Source organism: Nerophis lumbriciformis, linkage group LG17 (assembly GCF_033978685.3).
Source record: "Nerophis lumbriciformis linkage group LG17, RoL_Nlum_v2.1, whole genome shotgun sequence".
Taxonomy (NCBI): domain Eukaryota; kingdom Metazoa; phylum Chordata; class Actinopteri; order Syngnathiformes; family Syngnathidae; genus Nerophis; species Nerophis lumbriciformis.
The window spans coordinates 23,959,202-23,981,617 of NC_084564.2; the positions used below are offsets into that span (position 1 = coordinate 23,959,202).

Below are 22,416 nucleotides of genomic sequence, written 5' to 3' on the forward strand. Positions count from 1 at the left end.
TTCAAAATCAACTTTTTCTGTATTTTGGATCCGCATGAGTGCTCATAAATTCAATTCAAACTATGGAAATATTGCAGAGACATTTGTAAAACAATTGAACCTTTTTCCAAACAAGCTTTTTGAAATTTGCCATCATGCGTTACGTCAGCGGATATCTCTATACCTACGGTAGTAATTAATAAATGTTTTCAAGTTGACGCCTTGTGCCAGCCTGCCATTTTCAATTCTTGTAGTGTGGTTGTAGGTCCAACGTAAATATGTCCACGGTAAACTGGATAATGTAAAATGCTCTGTTTTTGGTTAAATTCATGACACGAACCAACCCGCTTAACTTTGGTGTTTCATGGCAATGTGCCTACAGTGGGAAAGTCTCTTCCTGTGTGCAAACCACTTTGAAGACAGCCATTTTAACTCTTGACAATATACAATATAATTTCATAAAGGCTGCGTTCACACTGCAGGGTCAGTTGTCCAATTCTGATTTTTAGTGGCCATTGACATTGAAAAACAAAAAGTGATTTCTACTGTGAATGCAACCCGACCAGCATGCCGACATGACTTCATGACGTCGCACGCACTGCAGTGTTTACAGAAGTAAACATGGCTTCCACTCTAGACGGTCTCAGTACTGGTGCATTTTTGGCAATTTCAAGGATTTTGTGCAATCAAACTCAACTTATTCTAAACCAAATTATTGCGCGTAGAAGATTAAGAAGGAAGAGGACAAGTATTTTGGCTGTGGTAGTTTTACGGGATATTTTGCTCAATGAAGAGTGTGTCTGTGCGTGACAGTTGGAGACAGGAGTGGTAAAACTTTCACGTGAGTTCCAAAACCATATTATTTTCACCTATTTTCTGCTCGGTTGTCAGCTATTTACTTTGTAACAGTCTATTTTGGCGAATGATTATTACGCTTATTTATTTTTTTATTACGTTCTGGTCGGATGAATGCGACTTAAGTGCAGGAGCGTTCACATTGAGGAGGCATCGCATATATATCCGATTTATATCCACGTACGAAAGAGGCCTGGGTTGGATATGAAAAATGAGACATAGCACTGTTCACACAATATTGCATATGGGCAAACAATTCGGAATTGACTTGCAGTTTGAACAAGGCCTTCATGGCGTTATCAATTCCTACTATTTATGGCAATGGTGGAGAAAATGAAGCGGTAAGTGAAATAACAGATTGATAAATTGGCGCTGGAACTTTACACTGTAGCGTAACTACATTGTAGCCAATTGTTTATTTACAAAGATTATCATGCAACATACGTGTAATGCTATATTCTTGTAGGTATGTACAAAGTTATTTCAAATAGGGAGTAAACCCGACATAATAACATAATAGCCTGTATACTTGTTGCTTTTTAGCACTGAAAGGCATTCAAAAGAAAGCTAATAATCTCTTTAAGCTCTCTGGATCAGACGCTGCCTCGTAAAGTTAGATGTTAAACTTTTTCTTAGTTGCCTTTGTTGAAGTAGGGCTGGGCGATATGGCCTTTTATTAATATCTCGATATTTTTAGGCCATGTCACGATACACGATATTATATCGCGATATTTTGGCTTAGCCTTGAATGAACACTTGATGCATATAATCACAGCAGTATGATGATTCTATGTGTCTACATTAAAAACATTCTTGTTCATACTTCATTAATATATGCTCATTTTAAACTTTCATGCAGAGAGGGAAGTCACAACTAAGTCAATTAAGCAAAAGGGTATTTATTAAACATTTATTAAGCAGTGGCACAAACATTCATGTCATTTCCAAAATAGAAAGTGCAAGATTGTCAAAGACATTTTAAAACAAGGTATTAGTGCACTTTTGTGCATGATGTCACTAAGATGACATATGAAAACAACACTAAATTAAAGTGTACTTTTTGTACAGAAAGCCACTACAATATTATAAAAAACAAATAAAGTGCACTTTTGTGCATGATGTCACACAAGATATTTCAATATCTGTCAAAAAAAAATGAGCTGCATATCAAATAGTATATGTCATACGGTGTTGATGTGGAAATGGTTGCTTCGGCATTTTGTGGGTGGGGCACCGAACGGAGATGTTGACATGCGGAGTTTGAAGCACTCTTCACTCTCTAGCGGGTGACTTTTCAAATGATGCTACAAATTAGCAGTGCTGCTACTTTTAGTAGCAACTCTTTTGCCGCATAATTGTTCAACAGATTCCGGCTTGAAGCCAAACCACCGCCAGACGATGGATCCCGTGCTGTTTTTCTTAGAAATTAATTCTTCCTCCATTTGTTACCAGATTCGCACCTTCTCTCTCTCGTATTACCACCCGCACCACTTCGCTAGCATCACAGCTAACTTTACCATGTCGCTACCTCTCTGCTTTGCGGGAGCGTGTGACATTGCACACGTGACGTGTGTAAGAAGGTGCGCTTGTTTTAAGTCTCTGTGAGAAGGAGAGACAAGATAGAGGGAGAAACGCATGCAGTTTAATGCCCACAGCTAAAAGCAACTGCATGAGAACATATACTCGAATATCACCATATAGTCATTTTCTATATCGCACAGAGACAAACCCGCGATATATCGAGTATATCGATATATCGCTAAGTTGAAGTAGCCTATAATTCTAACTTATTTTTCGGTATTTCTCAAGAATCTTGCCTGGAAAACTACAAAAATGTCAGAGAAGCAGTTGGAGGGAGCCAGGTGTAGATGGGTGCATTTGCATCTGTAAAGCGGGCAGCATGGTGGAACAGGGCTTAGTGCGTGTGCCTCACAATACGGAGGTCCTAGGTTCGATCCCCCCTCCAAAGACATGCACTTTGGGATAGGTTGATTTGCAACACTAAATTGGCCTTAGTGTGTGAATGTTGTCTGTCTATCCGTGTTGGCCCTGGGACGAGGTGGCGACTTGTCCAGGGTGGGATAGGCTCCAGCACCATCGCGACCCCGAGAGGGACAAGGGGTAGAAAATGGATGGATGGATAGATTTTGACTAAAGCACCGTTATTACATCTTACATAGTTCTTAAGTAAGTGTGTTAAATGTAGATTAAAAACATAGTATGACCGTGCTAATCAATACAGTACAACCTCTAAACACAATCACTTTTGTTTGGATTCCCCAAGAAATAATCTGTTCCAGGGTCAAGCTGTCATCATGAAGCCTTTTTTAATTGTTGCACAAGTGTAAAAAGAAATCAAGCACAGAAATCCAACACGAGGGAGGTCGAAAGAGATGCACTGTTGTCTTGTCCATATTTAGACGCATGTCTTATCACTCCTGGTTGTCACAGGATGCGATACGGCTGCGGAACATTATCGCCATGGCGGCGGACTCTTTCCGTTTCTATTCAAGTTAATGTGTCCGTTTCCAGCTTTTGCGGAACGGCACAGACATGGCGGTGACACATCTTTGACCTAAATAACACAAAATAAATGATTCAGTTTAAAATAAATCAGTTTGTCTACAGGGTGGATCATATTTTACTCTTTGAAACGTCCTAATGGGCGGGGACAAAAACATTAAGTCAACTTGTAATTTCACCTTGTTGAGATAAAAAGGTCCAAAATGAAAGAATCCTATACACCCATATACCGGGTAGCTATGTGCGAATATGGGGTCTTGTGTCAAATGCCAGCTGATGCGGGGGCCGGGGAAGCAGAGGGTGTGGTTTGTAGGAGTTGTGTGTATCTACAACACTTGCCAGGGATGGTGTTACTGTTGTGTTGTTGCTTGCTTAAAAAAAAATTAAGTTTAGGTTCTACATGACAAAACAGTCGTCTTTTTCACAAGTAAAGTCAATGCCGCCCGCCTGTGGGTATTGATGGACACACATGATTATACGCGGATTTGCGAGATCACGTAAAAGTCCTCTATTTTGCTGCACACCGGAGCCGCAACAGAACGGCGGTGGGGATTGCTGGACGGCAGATGACGGTGCCGTTCCGTGGTGGTTACGTTTCGCTGGCATTTTGCATCCTGTGGAAATCAGGGGTAACAGTCTAGTTCACTTTTAGGAAACAGTTTTAAGAATGAATACAGAAGCCATGCAAAGATTAAAGGTGCTACATGTGTAACAAACCGTAACGTCATCACCGATGCTGATGCTAACAAAACATGAGCTTTGTCACAGATGGTAGACCGTGTGCAAAATTCTTGTGTTCAGACAAAGTTTTTTGTGTAACAGAGGTTTTTTACCTGAAAGCTTTCTGAAGGCTGAAGTGTCAGCCGAAACTGTCAGCACGTAAGACACATTAAACCTTTTTCTGAACACAATAATTGTGTACCTATCTACTTGGGAAGACAAGATGAACACAATCGATTTATATTATACACCGTAGTGTGTGAATGTGAGTGTGAATGTTGTCTGTCTATCTGTGTTGGCCCTGTGATGAGGTGGCAACTTGTCCAGGGTGTACCCCGCCTTCCGCCCGATTGTAGCTGAGATAGGCTCCAGCGACCCCGAAGGGAATAAACGGTAGAAAATGGATGGATGGATGGACCACTGACTTTGTTAGTCACCATGGCAAAAGCAGAAACAATGTTAATACAAGTGTTATTTTTGAATGGTATCTGTTTATTGCTATAATGTACTGTGATGAATTCATCTGTTATAAGGTCCAAAAGTCATCATATTGCTATATCCTTAGATGCTTTGAATTGGTACTCCTAACGTAAATTGTTGTTTGTCTGCCAGCTATGCCATCACAGTCTGGTACTTTGATGCCAAAGAGCGAGCAGAGGCGAAGGAGAAATATAGACTGGGTGAGCTTGAAAATGTCCAGTTTTTAATTTACTCTGAGTCAGTCTACTGGCACATGTATTTTCCCATGTGACTAATATTTATTTTCCTGTGTCCGTAGCAACGGGACAGAAAGGTGTTCAGGTGCCTGTCAGTCAGACCAGCAGGGCATGAATCTCATCTTAATGACCGGAGAGCAAGCATGGAAGCACCATGTGTCTTTCTGAGCTCTTAATGGACGTCATAAAGGAAGTCGCTGTTAAACTGTCACTCCTTTCTGCATTTATGGAGCGTAGCGGATACAAAGTCTTGCGGCTTGGTGATATGAGAGGAAACAAGTGGTCCTCTTCTTCAAAAAAATCTGACTTCTCACAGGTTTTTTTGTCTGCATTTAGTGATATGTCAGGTCAAAGAGGAGAAACTACAATACAGCGAGGAGAATGTGGTACTTGTTCATTCAGTACTGACTTTACACACGAAGCTGAGTTATTGCGATCTTTCAAATGAGAGAGGCATATTAAACATTTCAGGACAGAATTTCAATAATGCACATAGCATGAGGAAAAACTTTACATATGGGGATCTCTGTAGAATCGATGTGGACAGATCACACATCATAGTCTCAAACAGGGTCTCATGTAATTGTGTGCGTGTCATACACCTTTATGCATACCTCGTTCTTGTTTAAAAAACCAGTAGAATGTAAAAACAAGTTGACTTTATATGCTTAACTGTGTTTCATTGTATCCATTAAACGATAACCTATCGTATTCACAATATGCAAAGTATGTGAAAATACTGTCAAAACATCACAAAATGCCACAATATCAGATGGCCATTTAGAATATTCTGCTCCGAAACTCTTCGGCAATTTCCGTAGATTCTGGGTCAGATGACGTCACGGTGCACTCTGACTATATCAGCCGATCAGTCATACTGGAAATGTGCAAACACTAGAAAGAGATGTGCTGTCTATCAATCACAAATCCTATACAAGACATCAAAACGTTTTTCTTTTTTTATGCATTCTAAGTCGTAAATTTAGAAAAAAAAAAGTTTGCTAATAATTGAGTCAGTTGGAGCTCTCTATTCCGCCCACAAAACCCCAATAACCATCCAAAACCCACCAACAACACTCTATTTACATATCGTGATATCGACCTGAAATATAACCAAATAGCAATATTGTTATTATAAGCTCTTACGCAGACTATTTTTTAGCCGCACATTGATAAGCACAAAATGCCGCTCATCTGGATATTAGGAGAATTTAGCAATGAATCTAAAATGTGTTTATCTGATACATTCAATTTATACCCGGAGATGGAGACAAAGACACGACAACTGAAGATGGTGTCCTTTTAACCCTTTGTGTTTATTATGATTATCATTAATATAAATTAGAAAATGTGGACATCCTGTCAGTCGTCATCGCAGTGAGAGCAGACATTGTACAGTAAGCTATCATTTTTTTATCTCTGCAGTTTGTACTTCTTGTTTAGCACTTAGCAATACTGCTACATGATGCTTAGTGTATCGCTGAAGTTGGATCTGTTTAGCAGAGCTTCTAAAACTTGTAGCTCACCCCCCCTTATATTTAGGATAAAAAACATTAAGGTTCCGGATCATAATTTTTCCCACAGTAATTGTTGTTGGCTCTCACAAATTCTGTATGAGTTGCATTGTTGTTGGTGGGAAAGGGATCTGTGTGTTCCACTTGTGGCTGGCTTGCTCATTATCTCTCAAAATGGCCCGGGAATCTCCTGTGAGATGGATACAATTTCGATCATATTTATTTTCTCGCAGACTTTGGTAGTCTTTTGGTGTCATAAACCAGATATACAGTATATGATAACAGCTTCAATATAGAGGCAACTTGTTTTTCTATTCTACCGGTACTTTGAACATGACAAAAACAGTACAAAAGTGCATTGCAGAAAATGTAACTAAAAGAGGTAACTACTGTAGATGCTGTAATTATAGAATGTATTTACTGGAATCGCAGTTGTAAACATCAGTATTGCAAGTTTTAGCATGCATGAGTTTCACAACTTTTGGACACCTGATGACAATACAAGATTCTGACGTTAATTGAATAAAGGCCCTAATTGGAGCATTTACGATATACAGTATTTAGAATGAAAAAAGGATAGTGCACACTTAGAGCCACACCTGTATTATGCAAAACAATATGAGCGCTAATATTACAAAAAGTCATAGACTAGTTAATTCACAATTATACTATGCGTCATTGAAAAATACATAACCCATGAAACATTTGATTCTGAAGTGAAAACTGATCATTGTTAGCTTTTTAATACATCTTTTGTATTAGATTAGAATATAGTGGTGTGTTCAATCCTCATTAGTCAGACAATTCATTCAAAACATGTTTAGTACTAAGCACAAGTTTTGGCACACTCACTATATGTGAGCTGCAGCATTGCGTATGTGTGTGTGTACAAGTGTGACTCTTCAAATGTGTGTTTGAACACATTAGAACTACTGTTTTGATGGTGGTTACAGGTGTTGTGTTAGCCTGGTTTAGGGGGGAAAAAGTTTATTTTACAAAAAAGCACTTTATCGAGTGAAATGTGACTGTTACCAGGCAGTTGAAATAGTATGTAAAAAGCAAAAAAAAAAAAAAAAAAAAAAAGGCCAGCCAGTGCCAGATAAAGCTAATCTTGACTTGCTGTAGTGGTTGAAGAAAGCGCAATAATGTATGTTTTTTTTTGTTTTTTTAATGACTGACAACAATCAAACTTTGTGAAATGCTGTGTGAATGATTAAAAAAAAATACAAATTTAAACTCAGTGTAAGATTGACTTCATGGTGTGGTTATTTATGGTCATTGAAATGCAACATATGAAGTGGAACATGTTTGCTTTTTTAATTTCTAATGTAAAAAATATGCTATGAAACATTAATTTTAGAACATACAATTCATTTGCTACTACAAAACCAGTGAAGTTGGCACATTGTGTAATTGTAAATAATCATTTGCAAATCTTTTCCAACTTATATTCAATTGAACAGACTGCAAAGACAAGATATTTAATGTTCGAACGGAGAAACTTTTTTTTTTGCAAATAATCATTAACTTAGAGTTTATTGGCAGCAAGACATTGCAAAAAAGTTGGCACTTGGGCATTTTTACCACTGTGTTACATGGCCTTTCCTTTTAATAACACTGTAAATGTTTGGGAACTGAGGGGACTAATTTTTGAAGCTTTTCAGGTGGAATTATTTTTCCATTCTTGCTTGATGTACAGCTTAAGTTGTTCAACAGTCTGCGTTGTGGTATCTTACGCCTCATAATGCGCCACACATTTTCAATGGAAGACAGGTCTGGACTACAGGCCGGCCAGTCTAGTACCCGCACTCTTTTACTATGAAGCCACGCTGTTGTAATACGTGTCTTGGCATTGTCTTGCTGAAATAAGCAGGGGCATCCATGATAATGTTGCATGGATGGCAACATATGTTGCTCCAGAACCTGTATGTACCTTTCAGCATTAAGTGTGCCTTCACAGATGTGTAAGTTACCCATGCCTTGGGCACTAATACACCCCCATACCATCACATATGCTGGCTTTTGAACTTGGCGCCTAGAACAATCCGGATGGTTCTTTTCTTCTTTGGTCCAGAGGATACGATGTCCACAGTTTCCAAAAACAATTTGAAATGTGGACTCGTCAGACCACAGAACACTTTTCCACTTTGCATCAGTCCATCTTAGATGAGCTAGGGCCCAGCGATGCCGGCAGCGTTTCTGGGTGTTGTTGATAAATTGTTTTCCCTTCGCATAGTAGAGTTTTAACTTGCACTTACAGATGTAGCGACGAACTGTAGTTACTGACAGTGGTTTTCTAAAGTATTCCTGAGCCCATGTGGTGATATCCTTTACACACAGATGTTGCTTTTTTCTGGTTTTCTGAAGTGTTCTGAGCCCATGTGGTGATATCCTTTACACACTGATGTCGCTTTTTGATGCAGTATCGCCTGAGGGATCGAAAATCCGTAATATCATCGCTTACATGCAGTAATTTCTCCAGATTTTCTGAACCTTTTGATGATATTTCTGACTGTAGATGGTGAAATCCCTAAATTCCTTGCAATAGCTCGTTGAGAAATGTTGTTTTTAAACTGTTGGACAATTTGCTCACGCATTTGTTCACAAAGTGGTGACCCTCGCCCCATCCTTGTTTGTGAATGACTGAGCATTTCATTAAAGCTGCTTTTATACCCAATCATGGCACCCACCTGTTCCCAATTAGCCTGTTCACCTGTGGGATGTTCCAAATAAGTGTTTGATGAGCATTCCTCAACTTCCTCAGTCTTTTTTGCCTCTTGTGCCATGTTTTTTGAAACATGTTGCATGCATCAAATTCCAAATGAGCTAATATTTGCAAAAAATAACAAAGTTTTCCAGTTCGAACCTTAAGTATTTTGTCTTTGCAGTTTATTCAATTGAATAAAAGTTGAAAACAATTTGCAAATCATTTTATTTAGTTTTTATTTACGATTTACACAACGGGCCAACTTCACTGGTTTTGGGTTTTGTATAGTTCTCTGTGTCAGACTCATTTTTATTGAGGCCAGACTGTGACTATATATGAATATAGACGTGTAATAGCCTTGTTACACAATTTGCTCAGGCAACTCTTTAATTTATATTGATGGATAACTTGCTTTACAAAATGTAAGTTGAACTGATGAGAAGATGGTTTAAAACATGCTTTAAACATCTTGTTGCATGATCCGATAATATTGAAGTATAAAACATATGCAATTGTGTGCGGTACATTTTTCAAAATTGAAAAAATAAATACATTTAGCCAGAAAGTGATTTATTATTTCAAGCCTTCTGCAGGCCCCATTAATGATGTGCCCAGTCATCTGAAATAACGTGGTGAGTCACTTTAAAAGATGTGACAGGCCACATTATTTTTTTAATATGCAATTGCATTCAGTAATTTTTTCTGTCCAAATCAAAAGATCAAATATATTTAAACAGACAGTACTTTATAAATCCCAGCCTATCGCAGGCCAGATAAATGAAGTGGCGGGCAACATTAGAAGACGTGACGGACCACATTAAATGACGTGGTGGGCCACATTATTATTATTTTTATTTGCATTTAACCAGAAAGTACTTTATTTAGTCCCAGTGTCAGGTTTAAGCAGGACAAGAAGCAAGGAATCAAGCAGAGACAGATTTCAATTTTGCTCATGAGGAGAACGCCTGGAGCTGCACACTCAGTTAGTCTTCCCCCACGCTCTGAGGTACAGCAACCGCGCCCCCCATTATATTCAGGAGTTCCCTAGTTACATCGCTGTCGCTGCTTCTAAAGGGAGGGGTCACATATTATGCAAGCAGCTCCAGTAGACACAATACGTGATTATTCAGAATGGAAATGTGCTTAGCCTCGTGATGTCGCCCTGTGTCTGCGGTGAGGTACTTGAGGTCCGTCCTTGGCTGTTAGCAGGCTGAAAGACACAAACAGCTGCAGCGAGGCAACTCCTAACTTGCAGTGGAAGATAACAAGTTATGTGCCTTTAAGCATAAGAGTTGTGTTATAAATTACATATAATTATTCTAACACCCAGCCTTTCGCAGTCCACATAAAATGATGTTGGAAGCAACATTAAAAGATGTGACGGGCCAAATTTAAAGATGTGTTGGGCCACATTAAATGAGATGACAAACCACATTAAATGATGTGGCGGGCCCGATCTTGCCCCTGAGCCTTGAGTTTGACAGCGGTTGTTTAATTGCTACCTGTTTTGTGGGCAAAGGAATTCATTTTAAAGAAGTAGAATCATTTAAAGCTTGTAAACTTGCAAAGAAAAAGCCAGTGTTGACATTAACTGTACAAACTTCTATTTGCACTATTGATGAATTACTACGAATAAATGATCTCTTTTACACTCAGGAATTTGCTGACTTGTCAAATGTCTCGATGGGCAGCAGTGTCAGACTTTGACACTTTGCATAATTATGACTCAGTGGGTCGACCAGAACATAAACAAGATAAACAGCTGATGGCTCAGACTAAAACACACATGCTCTAAATTCCTGCTTTCCTTTGTACGCTATAGGTCCCGATCAGGACAACGGATCATGGGACTCAGTCCAAAGGTCAATCACACGTCATCCTCCTAACCTTAAAGGTCTGATTTGTTTTGTTGTATTGATACGATATATTGTATTGCACTGTGTATGCAACAGATATAGTACAATGGAAGCTCTGAGGTCAAACACTATCTATTCTCGGACTTCCCTAGTTGACCTCTGACTTGTTTAGATTTCTAGCAATTTTTTGGAAATGGAAACTAGTTAATATTGACGTAACAATGAAAAAACTCTTAACTTAAAAAAATTGCTTCTCTGGTTTGTAACTTGGTGTCACACAAGTGTAAAAAGAAGCCAAATACTGTCTACTTAGTCTACCGTAACTACGACGACATGCATAAACACTTTGAAAGTGTAAACCAGGGGTGTCAAACGTACAGGTCTTATCCGGCCCGCGGGATGAGTTTGCTAAGTATAAAAATGAGCCGAAATTTTTTAATGAAAGAAACCTCTGTTCTAAATGTGTCCACTAGATGTCGCAAGAGCAATTCTTTGTATCTTTGTAGATGATGCTACATATGTAAAAAATAAATAAAAATAAACCACATGATGTTAGTGCACCAGTCGAGGAAAATGAGCAAACTACATAAATAGCATCCTGTAATTTGATTTTGATATATTTTTTTAATCTTGATGGATTGAAAATTAACACCAATGACTGATGAACATTATCACATAATTTATTCAGAAAATATAAAAAACATCCTGCGCTCGGGATCTTTCTGTGTGGAGTTTGCATGTTCTCCCCGTGACTGCGTGGGTTCCCTCTGGGTACTCCGGCTTCCTCCCACCTCCAAAGACATGCACCTGGGAATAGGTTGATTGACAACACTAAATTGGCCCTAGTGTGTGAGTGTGAATGCTGTCCGTCTATCTGTGTTGGCCCTGCGATGAGTTGGCGACTTGTCCAGGGTGTACCCCGCCTTCCGCCCGAATGCAGCTGAGAGAGGCTCTAGCACTCCCCGCAACCCCAAAAGGGACAAGCGGTAGAAAATGGATGGATGGATTGATACTATTAACCACAACATGTAAGTGTAAAAACACCCCCAACAACATTGTGATTTGTACATTTTCAGAATGTGCTTGTTCTATTTTTAAACAAAGAAAACAATCTGAAGTTGTCTTTATTTTTAAGTTGTCGTGCTGTGATTTTACCAGCCCGGCCCACTTGGGAGTAGATTTCTTTCCATGTGGCCCCCGATCTAAAATGAGTTTGACACCCCTGGTTTAAACCTTTCACTGGTACAACTAACAATCATGAAAAGTGCCCCAATACGTTTGGACACATTTTCCCCAATTATTTTGGCCAAATTAAGTTATTCACCCACGGACTCCCTCAGTTTTATTCTAAAGATAAAAATAGTGAGTACATCTGCTTCATTATAGCACTCCCTAGTGGGTCATTTGCTCCATTACAGATTCAAACATGTAAACTCTGTAGTGCCCACTAGGGGTCACCCTATTATATATGAAAATGAGTCACTGACTGACTTTATTGCATAACATGGCAATATGATTGATATTCATACAATTTTCTATTGTGTAATGCTACAAATATTTCCAAAAATATAATATAAATATTTGACATTTATTTAATAAATATAGCGTATTTTTCTAAATAGTGTTTTTTTTTTTTTTATTGGACTTTGACTTTTACAGCTGATTCCTTTCTTTAGTTTTTTTTGCAGCAAAGCCCTCAAACACAATACTACCAAGGAAACATTATTTCATTTGAGTGAAAAACATATGCCAGTGCCTCGTGAATTTTGCCTAGCGACAAACGTAAAACGTAAAAACTAAAGCAGCAAACATTTAAGTTTTGATTGAGTGATTGATTGAGAAGTTTATTGACATCTTAAAGAATTGAATCCATGTAATGCTTTAAAAAGGCAAATAGATGGCACAAAAAGCCAAAAGGCTTGTTTCCATTGTGGTCCATTAAATATTCATCACATTTGATACATTCGATATTAAAAGATATATAACCTGTAACATGTATATAAAAAATTACGGTAAAAAATTGATAAATTATGTACATACACAGAGTATACATGTCAGGTGATTTGAAAAACAATATATACAAAAAATGGGGGGGGGGGGGGGGGTATATACACACTATGTACATTAGTTACATTTTGGAGGAAATCATTACATTAAATGGCTGTGAGTGAAGAAGTCCACTTCCACGGGTTAAACAGTTAAATAATCTTGGCCCTGACTGTACAGATTAGAGTCCAAAATCATCACCGGCTTTCGCAAAAATTACCTGAGGAATGTTTTTTAGGGTATTGTATGTCTTTATTTTGTGGAAGTGAAATCAGATGTGTCACAGTTCAGGCCTTTCTAGAGTTACAATTTCCACACAAATGTTGTTCAACACAATTTAGATGTGCGGATATTTCATGAAGCACCTAACACAGAGGTGGGCAACCCAACATGGTGAAAGAGCCATATTGGACCAAAAATACAAAAAACAAATCTGTCTGGAGCCACAAAAAGTTAAAAGCATTATGTAAGTGTTATAATGAAGGCAACACATTAAGTAAGTGTCTCAGAGGGTTAGATAAATCCTGGAAAATTCTGGCTTAAAACTGCCAAAGGTATAGATGTGTGTGTCCAAGATAAAGAAAAGGACATACTGTCTTCTTCTAATGCATTTATTACAATCTTTGCAAGCTGGGTAACGTTTGCTGTGGTCTGGAACAACATGGCACACAATGAGAAATGCAGCCGATATTACATACAGATAATGTGTCATGAGACATGCAAATATAAATTAAATACACAAAGGACATAAGTAAAGGAAATTAGATGAATATGTACACAAAGCTAGCCTAAATAGCATGTTAGCACTGATTATTAGCACTCCACACAAGTCACAAGTCAATAGCATTCACGCACAGCATAAAACGTTTGGTGGACAAAACGAGACAAAGGAGTGGCATGAAACGCGTCTTTTTGTGGCTGCGACGGAGAAAGTTGTACACGTAAACCAACTACGGTGAGTTCAAGGACCGGCAAAATTAGTAGGACAAAACGGCGCTGGCCAAATACTGTCATTAGTGAAGCATAAACACAAACATATTAAACAGTGGGCTTTCTAACAATTAGGAAGGTTTGTGTTATGTTTGTCCTCCTACAGAAACATTATTAAAACAACAAATATATTTTTCCCCATCTTTTTCCATTTTTGAAAAAGCTCCAGGGAGCCACTAGGGCGGTGCTAAAAAGCAGCATGCGGCTCGAGAGCCGTGGGTTGCTGACCCCCGACCTAACCAGATGTAAGTTTGGAAATATACATTTTAACACATGCAGGCACAAGACATTGATACAACGTTGTTTAACATACATGTCCTTTAAAACGGACTTTAAAAAAAACGTTGCAAAAATAGTTGTATTTGTAAATTGAGACAACGTTGATGTCTAACGTTGGATCCACGTTGTTGGTTGGGAAAATACCAGATTTCAATCGTCAAATCAACGTCACAACCGGACATTGAATAAATGTCAAAAAGCATGTTGTTCCAACGTTATGTTTAAGTTGCTTAACGCCAGGACCTCATTCCACAAGTTCTCAAAATTGTTTTATCTTGTGCCTGCTAGGAAGAAACTAAAAAATACACAGTCATCAAATAAGTCATAGCTACTCACTCACATCTCAATAATTACAAAAGTATATCACTGTAGCTAGTCTTTGATTACCACTATAGTAGATAAAAACAACCGTTAATCAGTACTACTATTAAGTAGCTGGTAAACAAACTATACATAATCCTGGGCTTTGCTATTTAAAAAAAATACTTTTTATGGTAAATTTTAAAAATTTCAGTTTTAATTGAAAAGATCTTCTGCCCAGTGCATACACCGTGTAGTACCTCAACTTTCAAGCTTAATTTGTTCTGTGATGTAGCTTTTATTTAAACACACTTGAGTCTCAAATCAACAACTCCCATTGAAATGAACAGAAATCAATTTAATTGGTGCTTGGAAAACACTCTTAAGTTGGGGGTACTCTAAAGTTGAGGTACCACTGTACAACAATTAATACAATCTTGAGTACATAGTCATATTCTTTCAATAAAGTGGTAGTGCGAGGTCATCATGTCATTTATGATGAAAAAGCCAATAAAAAGGCTAAAACATATTGTTAAAGATGCATCTTTGTGTTTATAATTGTTATTAGATCAACATTTCATCTTTTTTTTTATTATGTTATGCCTCTTTGCTCTATTTTCCCATTTTAATTTTTTTTTATTGCAATCGCTGCATACAGCAAAAAGACCTCTCGGACCCATTTTGTCTTCCTTGTGAATTAAGTAAACCAGTGGTGTTCTAAGTGTTCCCAAGGCGGGCCGAGGAAAATTTGGTACCGACGATACTGAAATAAACTGGTATCAATGTCATTTTTGCGTGTTGATATCGACTTGGTATTGATACTTTTGAAAACCCTATAGTTAGCATACACACATTAATGTCTAAATAACTGGCAACACAAATGAATAGCAAGATAGTTGATACTTCATAATCTTGGGCTACATTGAGTGCTGGGGTGTTACAGTTACTGTCCCTTGAGAAAATACATTAAAGTAGTTGCTACTACAGGAAGTATACTCAATATTTTACTAATTACTGTATATGCACTGGACAAAAAAAGGATGGCAAGTCCTTTTTTTAATTTATTTTGATTTTATTATTATTAAATAACTTTTTATGAAATGCCTGAAGGACGGAAATGAGTCAGTTCAAAGTGAAGTTAACACACTTACTGTACACAGATGTACAGTAACTGCTATGACTTATTTTTCCTGGAACTTAACAGTGTAATAATATTATTATTTTTATGTATAATGTATATGTATTATGTATTATATATTATTATGTATTATGTATAATTATTTTTGGATATTTATAGGCAGTGAACTCAGCGAAAGTGGTTACACTTCCTGTATTTGCTCATATACAATGATCATATGACAATGAAAGAAACGTTTATACAGCAATCCTGTTGGTCAAGTGTGTTATGAACTGTTTCTTTAAAGACTGCTAAGGTTGTCAAAATAATTGATACTTAAATCCCAAATTGATACCAACATGCAAACAATTCATGTTTGCATTGCTTTCGGTCTCCCCTAAATGGGGGGGGGGGTTACCCACATATGCAGTCCTCTCCAAGGTTTCTCATAGTCATTCACACCGACGTCCCACTGGGGTGAGTTTTCCTTGCCCTTATGTAGGCTCTGTACCGCGGATGTCGTTGTGGCTTGTGCAGCCCTTTGAGACACTTTTGATTTAGGGCTATATAAATAAACATTGATTGATTGATCATTGATTGATTGATACCAGCCTTTTTTCAGTGTTGTTAGTATATAATTCTGTACTACACTTTTTCCTCAGTGAGACACTCTTCTGTCGTTTGGCAACACTTAGAACACTACATGGGTGACTTATTTTACCCAAACCAGTGAAGTTGGCACGTGATGTAATTTGTAAATAAAAAGAGAATGCAATGATTTGCAAATCCTTTTCAACTTATATTTAATTGAATAGACTGCAAAGACAAGATATTTAATGTTTGAACTGAGAAACATTTTTTTTTTTTTGCAAATAATCATTAACTTACAATTAAATGGCAGCAACACATTGCAAAAAAGTTGTCACAGGGGGCATTTTTACCACTGTGTTACATGGCCTTTCCTTTTAACAACACTCAGTAAACGTTTGGGAACTGAGGAGACCAATTTTTGAAGCTTTTCAAGTGGAATTATTTCCCATTCTTGCTTGATGTACAGCTTAAGTTGTTCAACAGTCCGGGGTCTCCTTTGTGGTATTTTAGGCTTCATAATGCGACACACATTTTCAATGGGAGACAGGTCTGGACTACAGGTAGGCCAGTCTAGTACACGCACTCTTTTGCTATGACATCACGCTGTTGTAACACATGGCTTGGCATTGTCTTGCTGAAATAAGCAGGGGCGTCCATGATAACGTTGCTTGGATGGCAACATACCTGTATGTTGCTCCAAAACCTGTATGTACCTTTCAGCATTAATGGTGCCTTCACAGGTGTGTCAGTTACTCATGCCTCCCCATACCATCACAGATGCTGACTTTTGAACTTTGCGCCTAGAACAATCCGGATTATTCTTTTCCTCTTTGGTCCGGAGGACACGACATCCACAGTTTCCAAAAACAATTTGAAATGTGGACTCGTCAGACCACAGAACACTTTTCCAATTTGCATCAGTCCATCTTAGATGAGCTTTTGTTTTTATTCTATATTTACTCAACGTGCGAACTTCACTGGTTTTGGGGTTTGTATTTTATCAGAAAGGCAAAATATGACCTAGGGGCCATTTGTTGAACGCAGCTTCCACGCTGCCTTCTGCCTCTGCATTTTGGGGTTCTCTACTACTGACAATGATGTCCAAACGGGACACTCTTGCCATATTGTAGAAGTTAAATAAACCCCCAAAAAATAGCACAAAAGTAAAAGTAATCTCAGGCCATTCAATCGATCGCAGCTGGACTGTTTGGTTTGTCTTAGAAGACGTTTCTGCTCTCATCATTTCATGCTTATTGGTCAGATCTAGTCTTAGACTTAGATTGGTCAGATGTAGTCCAGCGGCTAGTGCCAAAACCCCAAATATTTATATTCTAAAACCAGGAGGGTGTGCCTGTAGAAGGAGGGTTTCGCCCTATAGTAGTGAGAAAAACAACAGTTTTGATGCAAACAAGCAAACCTAACTGTCAAAGCCAATGACAGTCGTTGAAGTGTAATTTCCCCTCATTAGCATTGAGGTATTGTGTGGCAGAATGATCGCTGCGGATCGACTACTACCAGTCCAAAATAGTCGGAATCATCTACGTTAGCATTCCATTCAGTTGTAAACAAATGGCGCAAAGGAGCATCTGTGGCCAGAATGTTTCCAACTCCTGGTATTTGTTGGAGGCTAAATTGCAGAGTCTTTTAGGAATGGTTGAAAGGACAGTGTTGTATGTGGGAGACAAGTGGTGTCGCAGACCACCTTCTATGTTTTTCAACCTTCCCTCACTCCTCTTTCATACCATCCGTCCCCCCTGTGCAGAATCTGTACTGTGAGCCGTCTTAGACTAGAATCTAAGTCTAAGAGCATGATCTGATGAAGCCTACTTGGATGAAATGTCTTCTAAGACAAAGCAAACAGTCCGGTTGCGATCGATTTGAATGCCCTGAGATGACAATGACCTGGATTAATGAGAACATCCATAGACATATGGGAAAGTAAAGCAAAAAGGCATAACATAATGGAAAAAAGCTGAAATGTTGATATAAATAACGACTATAAACACAAATATTTGCCTTTAAATATGTTTTTGCCTTTCATGTCATTACATGATGCCGCCAATGTTTGATTTATGTACTTGAAGGTTTCACGCCACTGCTGTTCTTTTTTTTAACATCAACTAGTTGACTATTGTTATTGTTTATGAGCATACTTATAATCACAATATCGTTTGTTTTGATATACTGAGAGGCTATAGGCTACTGCTATTGTTTATTCAATGTATATTGGGCAGCTTCTACTGCAATTTAAATTCTGCACAAAAAGCACAGTAATCTTAAATCCTTGACATTTTTAATTTTTTTTCAATGAAGAAGTGAATTTACAAGTTAATGATTTTTTTTTATTTTTTTTTTATCATGGCATCGAATAAGTATCGAAAATCATAGAAATTCACAGGTATTGGTATCGACTACTGAAGTTCCTGTATGTTGACAACTCTAGTGCTATCGGTAAATCTACTTTGCTATACTCTGACTACTTTAAATTTCATTTTTGTAGTATTGTCCTTTTGAGAATATATGCTGCAATACAACATATTTGCTGTAATGTGAGGTGTTGTGAGCTACTGTATACTCCCTCCATCTTCACAATGATGCTGGTGTTGAGAATCTTTAGTACAACTTTTCGTGGTTGCCATGGGGACATGCCTCCAGCTTGTGGACAATTACCCGGCCATAACATTAGGTACACTTGCACACACTAATAAGGTCCAATATATCTCGTTAGATGTAATATTTGTGGTGTGTGTGTGTGTCGATTTCCATTGGCCGCATCCAAACTTCCTGGGGCGTCTATTTATATTCCAATCGATAAATTGCATTTCATGCTTGAGGTTGCACACATCCTGCAAAGACTCCATTACCGCATGCATGTACCGTGTCGTGCATAGCGCATATTCCGTGCCTACATTACGCGGCGTTGCTAAGAGCTAAGCATCACAAGCATGTACCAGGTAGCCGCCATGATTACGGACGCTCGGCTACGCAGGCTTTATAGATCAACGTGTCTCCCCATTCCAGGGGAGCTGCGCAGTATGGCGGTTCTCACGGGATGAACACCTACATCCCACAGGCATCTCCAACACAGGGGCAAGCTTAGAGCGTCTGACCCCTCTGTCTGACCTCTGCGGCCCTCCCCTCTGCTTTTTCAAGCAACCCCTCAGCTAGATTCTCTCAGGTTTGACTGGGAAAAAAAGTGCTTCAGTTTAGTATCTCCCTAAAGCAGGGGTGTCAAACTCGTTTTTTTTTGAGAGCCACATTGCAATTATGGTCGGCCTTAGAATATATATGAATATACATTTTGAAGTAGCCGAGGCAACTCTTTATGATTGTTATATTTTTTTACTAACCAATTCATGAATAACTTGCTTTGAAATTGTCAGTCAAAATGATAAGCAGATATCTAAGTCTTTAGACTGACCATACGTCCTCTTTTCCTCTTTTGCGGGGCTGTCCGGGCGGAGTTTCTTAAATGCCTCAAATGTCCGGCATTTTGAATTAGGGTTGCGTGTATTTTCAATGTACGTTCAGGGTTAAGAAGGGGTTAAAAACAAAACAAATTCTGAAAGTTTGCGCACGCAGCAGCATTCGTGAGGGAGGGGCAGAGACAGAGAGAGCGAGAGAGTTATGATAAACGCGCATGCGTCGCCAGGCTCTGCTTTTTATCCATAGATTTATCAGATTTAATTTTTTATTATCTATAGCAGGGGTGTCAAAAGTGTGCCCTGGAGGCCATTTGCGGCCCACCGCTAATGTTTTAAAGGCCCACGGCACATTCTAAAAATACTATTAAAATAAACAAAAACATAACAAAAATGAAATAAAAAAGCTTAAAGGTGAAATGTAATTTAGAAAAAGTTGCAATGTTGACTAATAAAGCAAAGCTGTGTTGTTTTTTTCTTTCAAACTGTCATTGCTCAAAACATAATATTGAATCAAAATCAATGTTATTATGAATTATTGACCTATCCAAGGTTCCGATTACGTCACATCAATTATTCCACTTTGAAAAATATTTTTGGTGGAAGATTTTGCATATTTTGTGTGTTTGCCATTAAAAACATAGTTTTGTTTGACAAAAAATGGCGGAAAACAAACAAACAAAAAAACAATACAAAAACAACCTAAAACATTTTTAAATGAGAAATAGATCTGAAGCTCGAAGACTTCTATGGAAATGCAAGAACCGAGACTCAGATTTCCCTCGCCCGGACGCGGCCCCCCTCCGGAGCCAGGCCCGGAGTTGGGGCACGATGGCGAGCGCCTGGTGGCCGGGCCTGTCCCCATGGGCACAGCCCGAAGAGGCAATGTGGGTCCCCCCTCCAATGGGCTCACCACCCATAGCAGGGGCCATAGAGGTCGGGTGCAATGTGAGCTGGGCGGCAGCCGAAGGCAGGGCACTTGGCGGTCCGATCCTCGGCTACAGAGCTAGCTCTTGGGACGTGGAACGTCACCTCGCTGGGGGGGAAGGAGCCTGAGCTAGTGCGCGAGGTAGAGAAGTTCCGGTTGGATATAGTCGGACTCACCTCGACGCACAGCAAGGGCTCTGGAACCAGTTCTCTCGAGAGGGCCTGGACTCTCTTCCACTCTGGCGTTGCCAGCAGTGAGAGGCGACGGGCTGGGGTGGCAATTCTTGTTGCCCCCCGGCTCAGAGCCTGCATGTTGGAGTTCAACCCGGTGGACGAGAGGGTAGCTTCCCTCCGCCTTCAGGTGGGGGGACGGGTCCTGACTGCTGTTTGCGCTTACGCGCCAAACAGCAGCTCAGAGTACCCACCCTTTTTGGATTCACTCGAGGGAGTACTTGAGAGTGCTCCCCCGGGTGATTCCCTCGTTCTACTGGGGGACTTCAACGCTCATATTGGCAACGACAGTGAAACCTGGAGAGGCGTGATTGGGAAGAATGGCCGCCCGGATCTGAACCCAAGTGGTGTTTTGTTATTGGACTTTTGTGCCCGTCACGGATTGTCCATAACGAACACCATGTTCAAGCATAAGGGTGTCCATATGTGCACTTGGCACCAGGACACCCTAGGCCGCAGTTCTATGATCGACTTTGTAGTTGTGTCATCGGATTTGCGGCCTCATGTTTTGGACACTCGGGTGAAGAGAGGGGCGGAGCTTTCTACCGATCACCACCTGGTGGTGAGTTGGCTGCGATGGTGGGGGAGGATGCCGGACAGACCTGGCAGGCCCAAACGCATTGTGAGGGTTTGCTGGGAACGTCTGGCAGAGTCTCCTGTCAGAGAGAGTTTCAATTCCCACCTCCGGAAGAACTTTGAACATGTCACGAGGGAGGTGCTGGACATTGAGTCCGAGTGGACCATGTTCCGCACCTCTATTGTCGAGGCGGCTGATTGGAGCTGTGGCCGCAAGGTAGTTGGTGCCTGTCGTGGCGGTAATCCCAGAACCCGTTGGTGGACACCGGCGGTGAGGGATGCCGTCAAGCTGAAGAAGGAGTCCTATCGGGTTCTTTTGGCTCATGGGACTCCTGAGGCAGCGGACAGGTACCGACAGGCCAAGCGGTGTGTGGCTTCAGCGGTCGCGGAGGTAAAAACTCGGACATGGGAGGAGTTCGGGGAAGCCATGGAAAACGACTTCCGGACGGCTTCGAAGCGATTCTGGACCACCATCCGCCGCCTCAGGAAGGGGAAGCAGTGCACTACCAACACCGTGTATGGTGCAGATGGTGTTCTGCTGACCTCGACTGCGGAGGTTGTGGATCGGTGGAGGGAATACTTCGAAGACCTCCTCAATCCCACCAACACGTCTTCCTATGAGGAAGCAGTGCCTGGGGAATCTGTGGTGGGCTCTCCTATTTCTGGGGCTGATGTTGCTGAGGTAGTTAAAAAGCTCCTCGGTGGCAAGGCCCCGGGGGTGGATGAGATCCGCCCGGAGTTCCTTAAGGCTCTGGATGCTGTAGGGCTGTCTTGGTTGACAAGACTCTGCAGCATCGCGTGGACATCGGGGGCAGTACCTTTGGATTGGCAGACCGGGGTGGTGGTTCCTCTCTTTAAAAAGGGGAACCGGAGGGTGTGTTCTAACTATCGTGGGATCACACTCCTCAGCCTTCCCGGTAAGGTCTATTCAGGTGTACTGGAGAGGAGGCTACGCCGGATAGTCGAACCTCGGATTCAGGAGGAATAGTGTGGTTTTTGTCCTGGTCGTGGAACTGTGGACCAGCTCTATACTCTCGGCAGGGTCCTTGAGGGTGCATGGGAGTTTG

General features: G+C 40.1%; 1 protein-coding gene across 3 annotated transcripts in view; it reads left to right on the forward strand.

Annotated features, from left to right (window-relative positions):
• egln2 (egl-9 family hypoxia-inducible factor 2) overlaps window positions 1-22,416 on the forward strand; it is a 46,369-nt gene that overhangs the window by 18,507 nt on the left and 5,446 nt on the right. For all 3 annotated transcript variants that reach the window (XM_061972921.2, XM_061972920.2, XM_072915004.1), the window contains 2 exons: window positions 4,690-4,757; window positions 4,856-10,908. In XM_061972921.2, the coding sequence (XP_061828905.1) occupies window positions 4,690-4,757; window positions 4,856-4,908 (121 nt within the window). In that variant the 3' untranslated portion in view covers window positions 4,909-10,908. The remainder of the gene's footprint in view (window positions 1-4,689; window positions 4,758-4,855; window positions 10,909-22,416) is intronic.